Genomic DNA, 13,473 nt, shown 5'->3' on the forward strand with positions numbered 1-13,473 from the left:
TTGTATTTATGAGTCTTAAACCCAGTTTAAACTTTGGCAGCTACCAGGGCAGCTCCAGGCAAAACCGAAGATGCAAATACAAGATGTAGATTTATCTTGTGTTTCTCTGTCTTCCCTCATACTGCCACTTAGACTCCCCGTTAGGCTTCTAGTATTTTCTTGTTTTTTTTTGTCTCACATATTATTCCACCCTTGCTATCTTTCCAAAGTAGTGTGCCAAGCTAAAAAAGTATCTTTCTTCAAAATAGGACCACTCCCCACCCTCATCCCCAGTCCCACGGAGTTCTTACCTGTGGGTGGCACCTGAGTGAAATTCATATGTAGTAATACATCAGTGTATAACCTTCTCAACATATTTGCATTTTTGCATGTAAATCCGGAGGAAAAATGACTGATAGTGTCATTTTGGGGATTAAAATAAGCAGTTAGAGGAACATTTTTGGCTTGAGATTTCTTGGTTCGTGATAAATTTTAATTCCATAATAAACCACTCACTCTATTCATAAGATAGCATTTTCTAACAGTTATATTGGGATGGGTAATAGGATTTTCTAAGTTGAAGTATGCTGAGTCGTATTATTTTGTAAATGCTGAAACTTTTTGAAGCTATTTTGCATTCAGTTATTTCAACTAAGACATGTTTATGTGAAAATACATAGTTTTTTCGCAACTTTAGGATTTATCAGTGATCAAAAACCTGTGAAATTCATTGTATTAATAACTGTTACTTGCTTAATTGCTTTGTTTTTCAAAAACAGTGTATTTACTTAGAAGAGGCATCATAATTGTTATTTTAACTGAGCTTATCCTTATTTCAGGGACTATATTATTCCTATTTCAAGACTATTGTGGAAGCACCCTCATTTTTGAATGGAGTATGGATGATTATGAATGATAAAGTGATTGAATACCCCCTTGTTATTAATACATTAAAAAGATTCAATCTTTACCCTGAGGTAAGGCACTTTTTCCAGTTGTGATTTTGCACTTTTGTAAAACTTTTTTGTATTAAATGCTGATTTTAAATCTAAGATATTATTCAATATATTAAATTGTATTTAATTTTTAAAAGAAAATATGGGCCAGGCACGGTGGCTCAAGCCTGTAATCCCAGCACTTTGGGAGGCTGAGACGGGTGGATCACGAGGTCAGGAGATCGAGACTATCCTGGCTAACACGGTGAAACCCCGTCTCTACTAAAAAATACAAAAAAACTACCCGGGCGAGGTGGTAGGTGCCTGTAGTCCCAGCTACATGGGAGGCTGAGGCAGGAGAATGGCATAAACCCGGGAGGCGGAGCTTGCCATGAGCCCAGATCCGGCCACTGCACTCCAGCCTGGGTGACAGAGCGAGACTCCGTCTCAAAAAAAAAAAAAACAAAAAACAACAGCAAAAAAGAAAATATGTATCTTGTGAAGGAATATGTAAAAAAGATCATTACAGATTTTGAGGAGAGGGCTTTAATTCTGTGGGGAACTGTTGTTGTGAATGCATTGTTTAAAAAATACAAAAACTAGATTTGGTGTGCGTGTAAGGTTTATACTAAGGGAGCTCTGTTACTTTTACATGTCATTTGTTAAATGTTTTCTTCCTTATCCTCATTTAATTGAGTGCACTTTCTTGAGTGGGGGTGGAGGGAAGGTGAGTCCAATCCAGCAAATGGAGATGACATTTGGCCTCTCCTTTATCCTCCTTGCAAAACTATAAATTTGTTGATGTGGAACTCTAGTTCAATAGAATATATACTTTAATGATTTTGTCAAAAGTCCTTCAAGATAGATATTGAACTATCCACCAGCAGTGTTTTTGAAACTACTTATTTACCTGCATCTTTGTTAATTGGATAGACAAAGAAATTGAAGTCACATGATGTATTTCATTCATTGATTATGTATATATTTTAGTGTTCTCTATATATGTATATATAACATACATACATATACATATAATGCCTTTTTACTTTTAAAAATAATTGCCAATTCATGCGTTTTATCTATATTTCTATTAAAATTTTATAAGAGCTCATTTATTATATACTGGATATTAATATAAGCTATTTAATGAAACATTTTCCCCAGTTGTTTGCCCTTTAGCTTTGTGTATGATGTCTGTGTATTTTTTTATACAGAAATATATCATGAATCTTTTTTGTCTTTTATACATACATGTAAAAAACTTCATTTTTATAATCATAATTTTTTTATATTTACATTTTTAATTTATCTGGAATTGGTTTTGATGCATAGTGTGGGGTAGGAATCTAACCTTGAATTTTTTTTTTTGAAAATGGTATTGTGTGTAACCTAACACTGATGAGGTGTCCATCCTCTCTCCACTGATTTGAAGTAAGCTTTCTTCTTTATATGCAAAATTATTATACATACATGCTTGCATGTGTTTCTGAATTTTGTGCTCAGTATTGCCTTAGGTTGAGGTTGTGGGAAGTGGACTTTGAGATGGAGATTTACATGCAGGAAGTAGTTGAGGGAGTGTCCTTAGGGTCAACACCTTAAGGGGGATGAATGAGGCAGGAGGAAGACGAGAGCTTTGATGCAGTCACTGTGAAAGCCTCATCCAGTCCCTGGGCAGCTCTGGATCTGGGATGACCTTGCAGAGTTGTCCTACCTTGAGAGAAGGGCCCCTGAGCTTGATATCTTTCCCTATTGACTAGTCAGTCATTGGATGCAGATTGCCCTTGGGTAGGGGTTGTCACCTTGAGTGAATTTACTTTCTTCAGCCACGGGCAGTTCCCCGGGAGGGATGCAGCTTCCAGCTCTAACTTACCAGTCTTCCAGCCAGCTGTTGGAATGAGTGCCTCACCCCAGAAGAGGGAATCTGGGGTGGCGTATCACCACCTGTACCATGGTTACATTGATCTCTCTAGCCATTCTTGTGCCAATATCACACTATTTTAATCATTGAAAGTGGTAAGACTTAATATCTGTTAAAACATTCCCTTTAGTTTTCTCGATACATTTTAGACACTAGGAATTTTGAATAGAATTATTTTATGTTTATGAATTAGAGGGAGAATTCATATCTTAAATAATTCAGTCTATTCCAGTAGACCCACTATCTTTTACTTGTGCAAATCCTCTTTTGTGTCTCTTAGTAGAGTTGTATAGTTTTTGAAAATCATAAATTTAGCACTTTTTTGGGGCCCATATTTTGTCCTTACCTATGGATGAACAATTGAAAACTGACCAGTGAGGAATCTGCCTAGGAGATTCTGAGCCTCGTTTTACTAGATTTAAAGGGAGCCAAGTGGATGGTATAGAAAGGGAAAATATGGTAATTGTCAGAATATCTCAAAAGTATTCTAGTAATGAAAATTGTTTAGTATATTTTCTTAAGATGCCTCCATATTTTTAAAAATAGGTAATTTTAGCCAGCTGGTACCGGATTTATACCAAAATAATGGACTTGATTGGTATTCAAACCAAGATATGTTGGACAGTTACCAGAGGAGAAGGACTCAGTCCTATTGAAAGCTGTGAAGGTAAGCTTCTTTCTGTGATATTGTCCAGTTATCTGTTGTAACATAATAAACTTATCCAGCATAATAAACTTACACTGTAAACTTAGTGGTATAAACAACACCCATTTTATTATGCATATGGATTCTGCAGGTCCAGAATTTGGGCAGGCTTTAGCAGGGCTGGTTTGTCTCCATGATTTCAGGGACCTCCGCTAGTAAGACGCAAATATCTGGGAAGGCTGGAATTAACTGAGAGGCTGCATTGCTCACATTTTGACTCCTGGGCGTGGAGGACTGTGAGGCTGAGCTCAGCTGGAACTGTCAGCTGGGACACCTACCTGTGGCCTTTCTGGGTGACTTGGGCTTTTTGATAGCAAGTACCTCAGAGTTGTAGTAAGGCTTTTCCTATAGCAGCTGAAGGCTCCAAGCTAGACACTGCATGGCCTCTTATGACCTAGCCTTGGAAGTCACATAGTGTTGTTCTGCCGTACTCCATTGAAAGAGTCACAGGAACAATGAAACTCAAAAATGGGGACTATAGACCCCACACCTCCCGAGGAGGCCTATCTGTGAATTTGCAGCCCTGTTTTAAAATCACCATTGCTAATTACCCTGATCTCATCTATGTTCTGCAGTAGTGTTATGTTTTCATGTGGGAACCAGGGCAACCATTGAATATATCTGGCCACCATTTTCAAAATGAACACAATTTAATATAAATTGCTAGACACATAAGGTAACTTGGGTTAATGTGGTTAGAACATATGTTTTGTTTATTTTTAAAGGCTTGGGAGATCCTGCTTGCTTTTATGTTGCTGTAATTTTTATTTTAAATGGACTAATGATGGCGTTATTCTTCATATATGGCACATATTTAAGGTAAGATAATATTTTACTGTTTATAAGATATACTAAAATAAAATAGTTGATTACTTAATAATCATTGATTAATTTATAGTTCAGTTTTATGAAAATATCCTAAAATATCTTATTATCATAAAATCATTCATTATTTGCATGATTTCACCACTGCCATGGCCCATCACACTTAAGATAGTTTTAGAGGCGTAAATAGAGTTGGGAATACTTGATAAATTTAATTTTTTTTTTTTTTGAGACAGGGTCTAACTCTGTCACCCAGGCTGGGGTGCAGTAGTGTGATCTGTGCTCACTACAACCTCCACCTTCTGGGTTCAAGCGATCCTCTCACTTCAGCCTCCTGAGTAGCTGGGACTATAGGTCCATGCCACCAAACTCCGCTAATTTTTTGTATTTTTTGTAGAGACAGAGTTTTACTATGTTGCCCAGACTAGTCTCAACTTCCTGGGCTTCAGTGATCTGCCCATCTCAGCCTCCCAAAGTACTGAGATTATAGGCATGAGCCACAGTGCCTAAATTTTAAATATTCATAGGCATTTGGGCATAAGCAATATATATTCCATATATGGTTATGGGATATCTAATATATTGTTATGGAACAATATATTCCATTTGCTGTATGTATGTGTATATGTGTGTGTGCTGAGATGTGTGAAGTCTTACTTCTTACTATAGTTTTGGTGTAAAAAAAAGTCTGTAGACTACTGCTTAAGGTAGCATGAGGGAGCAGCTTTTACCTTAGAGCATTTGGCTCTTTCCAGATGGCTGACTCCATTCTTCTTCCAGTGTCAGTGGCTGTAGATTGTTTCAGCTCCTTCCAGTATATATTGTTTACATAATATATAAGGGAAAAGACCACTCATTATCAAATGATATTAATAGCTCTTTACTAATGTTAAAATAGAAGTATCTTCTATGTAATATTTAGAAGTATCTTCTGTACAGTGTTTAATATCTGACCTGATTTATTTTGTAGTTGAGCAGCATTCCTAAAACTAAAAGACTCCTTTTTAAAGGCTTTTTATGTTTACTTTTCTTCTTATTTTTTTGCCAATTTATTATACTGTATATGTTTGAAGTATTTTACCTTGAGATTATCTTTAGAATTTTCTTCCTTGCTGCTTATTGATTCTTTGTAGTACAGAATTATGAGAATTGTATGTGATTTTCAATTCGGGATAATGAGTTTGAATTTGCTATTATCCCATTATCTCCTTTCCTTTGGAAGTGTGGCATTTTCAGTTTAGTACCTCAAAGGTCTGTTGAGTTTCTAGCCCACCGTTTGAGTATCTAGCAGTTACTTGATAAGCATTTGTCAAACGAGGAAGCTGTTAGAAGATCAGTGTAAAATATATTTGCATGTAGATTTAAGATACTTGGATGTTAATATTTCTGACTTAGGTCTAAGAAAATTATTTTGTTTAATTGGGGAGACAAAAATAAAAATGCATCATTAAAAGATGATGTGAAAGATTTTGTTTTTGAAACAAGACACAGGGAAGTAAGTTAAACCAAAAGACTATGGTAATGAGAAAAGGGGGCTGACTCGAGGGAAAGTGGGCCTGTGTGCTTGCATCCTAATGAGCCAGAGGGAGGGAAACCTGGTGGTGTCTATCCATTTTGCTAAGTACTGCCCATCTGTCTATGGGTAGCTTCATTACATTTGGGAGATTAGATTTTAAATAAGAGAAGTTAGAATATGAAACACGGCATGTTTGCTAAACTGCTAATCTACACTTATGCTACCTTAAAAAAAAAAAAAAAAGGAATCTTGCTATATTGTTGCCCAGGCTGGAGTCCAGTACTTTTCACAGATGTGGTCATAGTGCACGACGGCACCAAACCACTGGCTTCAAGCAATCCTCCTGCCTCAGCCTCCCAAGTAGCTGGAACTACAAGTGCGTGCCACCATGCCTGGCTCCTTTTTTAATTGAAAGAAGAATTTATAAACAATTGTTAAAGCATTCATATTTTCTTGTAATGCTTGTTACAACTGTTTTTTCAAAGGCAGAAGGCACACCATCTACTGAAGAGAATAGAAGTTTCTGGTTTCAGTTGAGGGGTTTCTGGTGGTTTTGGCCCTGACCTGACCTTTCTCAGTCTTTAACCCCTGTGGTGCCTGGTAGGCAGTTTTCTGTCTCCATGGGAGATGCATATTCAGTTGTTCAGTCAACACATGCAATTCATACCAAGTAGTTTCTTAAGACTGTTTGGGCTCTGAGAGCATGGGAGTCCGGCAGGGTGTGTGTGAATGGAAGATAGACAGGAAGGAAGGATAGAGCGCTTAGAACTGCAGAGGCAGAAGGAATTTGCTCTGCATGGAGGGGCTACTTCAGTGTGACCTTGTAGAATCAGAGGTATTTGGATAGGTGGAAACAAACCATGAGGATAAAAGCATACCAGGGAGAGGCAAAGGCCAAAATCTAGTGTGTGGAAAGCAGGTCATAAGCAGATCAGTTTCGCTGGGATGCATGTTCTTCAGGGGTGTTGTGGAGGATTCAGATGGGAACAGTGGTTGTGCTGGATGATGAAAGGCCTTGGTAACTGACTGGGTTGAAACCTATTCCAAAGCGAGTGAAATAAATACAAAAATTGACCAGTATGAAAACAGGATTCAAGCTGAAGTATGATCTCATGGAACACTTGACTTTCCCCAGTCCTCAAAGTTAAGCAGTGACTACTTCAGCACAGTGTTTGTCAAATTGCAGGGCATCACTTATTAGAGAGTTTTACAATTGATTCAGTGGGTTGAGCCCATTTCATTTTAGATGAAAAAAAAAATACTACAAAGTAGATAATATCATCTACCACACTAATAAGGATAGATACTATTTAGAGAAACTTCCATTTGCTATATATATATACACACACACACACACACATGCACACACACACACACGTGTGTGTGCTGAGTTGTGTAAAGTCTTCTCACTGTACTTTTGGTGTAAAGAAGTCTGTAGACTACTGCTTATGGTGGCTTGAGGGAGCAGCTTTTACCTTAGAGCATTTGCGTCTTTCTAGATGACTGTCTCTGGTTCTGTCAATGGCTGTGACTTGTTTCAGCTCCACCCACTTGACTGCTTTGTGCTTTAGCTGGCCCCTTCTGTGTTCCCCAACTCTTGGACCCCATGGAGGTCTGCACTAGCAGCACATGTTGTTATTTTTCCAGATCTCCTTTTGCTGTTTGTGGGCTTTTTCTTAACCCGGAACCATCTCTTTAGCTCTATTCAAAGGCATCCTAAACTGAAGGTTCTTGCCACAGTTGATCCTGATGTATATTATTTTGAATAGAGACTCTTAACACTTCTTTTCTATCAGTGTTTTTCATTGCATTTTTGTATGTTTTTTGACCTGAAGTACATTTAGAGGTTTCAGATTACTAGTTAGTTCTTAATGTTTTCTTTCTTGATGGTTAGTCACCCTTGTAATTTTATGAGAGGGATAAAGCTGCAGACTTCTTAAAATATGGGTTAAAAATAAAGAGGAGGATATCTAAAGTTGTTTTTAGGTTTAAAAAAATAAATTGTATTATATACTGAGAAATAAAAGTTGAGATTTGTCTAGCAGATTAGAAATTTGCAGGCAGATTGACTGTGACATTTTAAATTCAGAAGTGTATTTGTTTTGAAATAATATACATATAAGTTTTTAGAAGCCAGGTAAGCCAGTCCGTTTCACCAGAAATGGAAGAAGGAAAAATAGAAAACAGCCAAATGGTGAATGGAGCCAGACCGCCAAGCTCTAACTTGAGGAGATGAAGTGAGATCTGTTTTGCAAATACAGCCTACTCATGGTATAATTCTTTTTCCGGAATTCTCAGTATTTTAGGTTTTTTTTTTTAAATGCTCATTGTTAATTATTTTTTGAAGCTGTATTGATTTATACGTACCGTTATTTGTTTCATAAGATACCCTGATATTTCTTAGCCGCAGACTAACAGTTTCTAAAGGCCAGTTTCTTAAGACCCAGTGTGTGGAAATCTCTGTTCTGCCAGTAAGAAGGAGCATTGGTTGTTGGGCAGTTAGAACTTTCCCCATGGTTTCTTCTGGAGGGAATTTATGTATGCTTAAGGTTCTCTTATTTATAAACAGAAAAAACTTTTGTTTTTGGACTCTAAGGCACATATCAAGCAGGTGATACTAAAGCTTTTATTCTTTCCTGTTTAGTGTGATTTTAGTAATATTTTGGAGTTCAGGGTTAGTTTGGTTATGGTGCATTGTTGAGGAAGAATAGATTGGATAGTATATTAAGCTGTTAAATATGTGTATATGTTTAACAGTTCTCTGGAAAAATGCATATGTATATAAAGTTTATTATAAATTTTACTGCTATGTAAGGATGAGTGCAAACAATAACAGGGTTTCTAAGGAGGAGTTTTTTTCTTTCTCTTTGGAAAAGGGTGCCAGAAATACTCTGACTAGCTGAAATAAAAGAGGGAGTACAATACTGGGATACAGAGGCCTGGTGGAATCAGAGAATCATTGAAAAAAGTGCCTTTGTTTAAGGCTTATTCCTTTGTGGGTGTTAGATTTATTCCTACTGGCTGCCAGTTCTTCTTTGCCCGTTGCTGTCCTTCAGGCTTGCTTTCTTGGTTCCTTCCCATCCACCTCAGAATGCGTTTATCCCTTACCTTCTCTCTCACATGACAAAATTAAGACAAAACTTTCTTTTTCTTTTTTTTTTTTTTTTTTTTTTTTTTTGAGACGAAGTCTTACTGTGTTGCCCAGGCTGGAGTGCGATGGTGTGATCTCGGCCGACTGCACTTTCCGCCTCCCGGGTTCAGGCAATTCTCTTGTCTGAGCCTCCTGAGTATCTGGGATTACAGGGGCGCACCATCACAGCCAGCTAATTTTTGTATTTTTTTTTTTTTTTAGTAGAGATGGGGTTTTACCATTTTGGTCAGGCTGGTCTCAAACTCCTGACCTCAGGTGATCCACCCACCTTGGCCTCCCAAAATGCTGGGATTACAGGTGTGAGCCACCGTGCCCAGCCAACAAAACTTTTTAATTGGACTTTCCTTGGGTCCCCTTGCTATTATCCCCATCTAGTCTCCCACCCCTTCCTCCTCTCCCCAGCAATGAGGCCCTAGTCCCATTCGCCCCTCCCACTACTCTGCTTGTGCAGTTGCTTACTTAGCAGCCCTGCCTTTGATTGCTTGATTTGTTTTGAATCTTAGGATGGTGAAATGATACATGAAACCACCCAGGGTTTTCACAGACCAGGGCTATGGCTGGCCAGAAAGGACTCTGGTGCTGTCTTTTTGAGCTTCGTTTTCTTTGTAGCGTTCTTCCCTGATTACTGCTGCATCTGTCTTCAGAGTTCCTACTACTCTCCTTAAAACTGGAGCTGAAGGATAGACAAAAATTCTTTTGCCTCAGATAAGCGAAATATGGTAGAATTATAAAAGTACTTAGTTTATTTTTAGATCATATGTTAGAATCTTTGAGTTCTTTTCCATTCAGTATCCTATGCGAGGTTGCACCAAAAATACCCCATTAGGTTTTTAGGCTCTTCAGCCTTTGATTCCTTTCTAGATCAAGCGCCGTCTGAGGAGGTCTTCTGGAGAAAACAGTGGGCAGTGAGTGTGGCTGGTGAGTCATCCTGGGGCAAACAGAACAGTGCCCCTGCGGAGTGTCTCATTATTGACTGATAGCTGCCCAGTCACTGCTGCCTACTTGGACTTTTATTTATTGTACCCCATGCAATGCTTTTATTGAAACTTTACTTTTAAATTATCCCTTCAGTTTATATTGAGGGTCTTACAAGAAACAGTTGTGTGAAATTTCTTACTTTATTTTATGCATTGCTATCATATGAGTATATTATCTATGACCCAGTAAATAAATAACCAGTAAAAAAATACTTTTTTATGTGTAAAATGTTATGATTATGGAATCGTGTAAAATCTTTATATACATTTTTAAAGATTAGTAAAATGAATACTTATGTACCCATGACACAGATTTAAAAAATAAATAAATTATCAGAGCTTTCATACTCTTAACATTCCTTCTTAATGCATTCTCTCTCCTTCCCTCAACCCTCAGAGGAAATGGCATCCTAACTTTTGGACCAATGTTTTTCTTGTTTTTCTTTATGATTGTGCCACTCATATGCATATCCTTAAATACGGTGTATCTAGTTTTGAAAAACTGAGTATCAGGCACAAACCTAGTTGCTTGAAGGAGAGGACACTATTGCCATTGTTAGGTGAAAGTTCCCAGAAGAAGAGAGTTTCTGAGTCATGGTCTTTAGGTTCCCTGAGGGAACGTTCTGAGGCTGTCAGGAGTTCAGCTGAGCTAGGGAAGGGAGCTGAGCTGCCAGGTATTGGAGTGGCTGGTTAAACGGACAAGCCAAAAGTGAGAGTTAAGCCTTTAATCATTTACTGTAATGGTGTAAGTGAGATGTGAGGACCAGGATATCTCACCCCCATCAAAAGGAGCAAAAGGCTCCTGCAGTTTATGATTCTTGAGGTGGTGGGGCAAAGGAGAAGGGCTCGGAGCCAAAGAGAGCACTCTGAGTCAGAGTGGGGAGTAGCCTTTTTAAGGAGCCCCTCTCCACCAGGCCTCAGCAGAGAATGGGACCAGGAAATAAAGGTGCCTGGGCTAGGAAGGCAAATACAAGAAGAGGTTTATCACTCCGAAGTGGCTGAGTCGTTGACTGCAACTCCCCTGAGAGAATACAGTACACTGGCTCTGCACCAAGCCTGGTGTGTGAAAGGCTTCTTTCCCCTGTGATGCCTGCCAGGCAAAGCCTTGCATATGGCCAGGCCTGAGAAATCCCATATACATTTTCAACCAAGAGCGTGATTCCTCAGGATATCAGTAGGCAAGGTCATGAGCTAGTCCTGGGCTAAATGTGGGACTCAGTCGGTAGGGACATCTGGCAGAAATGTAGTGGCCAGGTACTGAATATCCAGCAGAAATATTATGAGGGGAAGAGCTGTTCCCTCTTTCTAAATTCACCACTGTTTACCCTGGCTCTATGGAGCATATCAAAGCAGAATAACTTCTGTGAGTGACATAAGTGTCTTTAACTGATGCCAGCAGTAAAGCATGTGGAGCCAAGATAAAATACAGATGAGAATCTGGTCCAGGCTCACACAAATAAAATGTGGAGATTTTGGGCATGAGTCAGTACTTGGTTCTGGATTGGCCACCTTCCATGGTTTGTGTACATCTGTCCTCTTGGCATCCCATTGAGATTTCCTTGACCACTCTCCCCTGTTGGATCTCCTGTGCCCTTATCCTGTTTGTTCCTCTTTCTTGGTTTATTTTCTCACTTTGGTAGACCTCATCTTCTAGTAAGTAGGTCTTGAGAGTAGATAGCTAGGAAGTAAACATTTAGGAAACTTTGCATATTTGAAAATGTCTTTATTTGCTTCCGTATTTGGTTCACTGTTTGGCCAAATACTGAACTCTAGACTTGAAAACATTGTTGGTTGCTGGCTGGATGTGGTGGCTCACACCTGTAATCCCAGCACTTTTGGAGGCTGAGGTGGGCAGATCACGAGGTCAGGAAATCGAGACCATCTTGGCTAACACAGTGAAACCCCGTCTCTACTAAAAAATACAAAAAATTAGTGGAGCATGGTGGCGGGCGCCTATAGTCCCAGCTACTTGGGAGGCTGAGGCAGGAGAATGGCTTGAACCCGGGAGGCGGAGCTTGCAGTGAGCAGAGATCGCACCACTGCATTCCAGCCTGGGCGACAGAGCAAGACTCCATCCGAAGAAGGAAAAAAAAAACAAGAATGTTGATTGCTTCAGATGGTGCTATTCAGGTGTTCCTAAGTTATTCAGATTTCTAAACCTTTGTATGTGACCTTTGCTTCCCCTTCCTCTCTCTGGAAGATTGTAGAATATCTTCTTTGTCTCTGTGGTTCTGAAATTTCAGAGCATTATGTCTCGGTGTAGATCTGCTTTCATGTGTTCTCTTGGACATTTGATGGGTTGTTTCAGTCATGTCTTTTGATTTCTGGGAATTTTCTTGAATTATTTCTTTACTTATTTTATTCCCTTTGTTTTCTGATTCAGAACTTTCATTGTTTGGATGTTCATAGTTCCCAGTCCTCTTCTTCCCTCCAACCCATTTTTAATTTATTTGGCTTTGTTCTACATTCTAGAACATTTTATCAGCCTTATTTTTTCCTACCTTCTGCTGAGTTTCTATTTTTCATTATCATGCTTTTAATTTCCAAGAAGTTTTGTTTATTCTATAAACATTCATTTTTAAAAAATAATATTTTATTTTTGTTTCATGGATTGAATGAATTTTCCCTCTGAGGGTATTAATGATGTTTTTACCCTCCCAGAATAACCTTGGCATCTTCTAGCTTGTGTGTGTGTGTGTGTGTGTGTGTGTGTGGTGTGTGTGTGTGTGTGTGCGCGCGCGCGCGCGGCGTGCTTTTGTTTTTTTTTTTTGTTTTTTTTCTTTCTTTCTTTTTTTTTTTATTTTTTGAGTCAGAGTCTCACTCTGTTACCAGGCAGGAGTGCAATGGCATGATCTTGGCTCACTGCAACCTCCACCTCTGGATTCAAGCAATTTTCTCTTGCCTCAGCCTCCCAAGTAGCTGGGACTACAGGCATATGCCACCATGCCTAGCCAGTTTTTGTATTTTTTAGTTGAGAGGGGCTTTCACCATGTTGGCCAGGATTGTCTTGATCTCTTGACCTGGTGATCTGCCCGCCTCAGCCTCCCAAAGTGCCGGGATTCAGGCGTGTGCCACTGCGCCTGGCCTCGCTTGTTTTTTTAAACATCTTCTTTACTTTCCATGTTAGGTGCTTTCCTTAGATGTCTGGCAAACTTAGGCTGTCATGGTTAATGCTAGAAGACCAAAAAAAGCTATATAGAAGCTCTGAATTGTGGGTGGAATCTGTTAAGGTTGAGTTTTTATACAGTTTGAATAAATGATGTGAGCAGAACTCAGAGTGACTGCCAGTTCTTCGGTTTGCCTTTAGATGTAAAAGAAAATATAAAGTAACAGATATCTTTTAGGGTTGTAAAAGGGAGGTGCGGTGTTTTATTAGGTTAACTAAAATGGAAGATTATAGAAGATTTTTAAAGAAGTGATTGAATAGAGGGGAGAACACCTGAATGAGTTTAACAGACTGTCTTCT

At 38.9% G+C, this 13,473-nt stretch overlaps 1 protein-coding gene across 2 annotated transcripts in view; it reads left to right on the forward strand.

The window, feature by feature from the left end:
- The first annotated feature begins 822 nt into the window (after positions 1–822).
- DPY19L1 (dpy-19 like C-mannosyltransferase 1) overlaps positions 823–13,473 on the forward strand; it is a 35,120-nt gene continuing 22,469 nt past the window's right edge. For both annotated transcript variants that reach the window (XR_004433050.1, XM_033193488.1), the window contains exons 1-3: positions 823–956; positions 3,379–3,499; positions 4,264–4,357. Coding sequence is in view for 1 of the 2 variants with exons in the window: in XM_033193488.1 (XP_033049379.1) it covers positions 882–956; positions 3,379–3,499; positions 4,264–4,357 (290 nt within the window). In the remaining variant the exon portion in view is untranslated. The remainder of the gene's footprint in view (positions 957–3,378; positions 3,500–4,263; positions 4,358–13,473) is intronic.

Source organism: Trachypithecus francoisi, unplaced genomic scaffold (genome assembly GCF_009764315.1).
Source record: "Trachypithecus francoisi isolate TF-2019V2 unplaced genomic scaffold, Tfra_2.0 Lachesis_group4, whole genome shotgun sequence".
Classification (NCBI taxonomy): Eukaryota; Metazoa; Chordata; class Mammalia; order Primates; family Cercopithecidae; genus Trachypithecus; species Trachypithecus francoisi.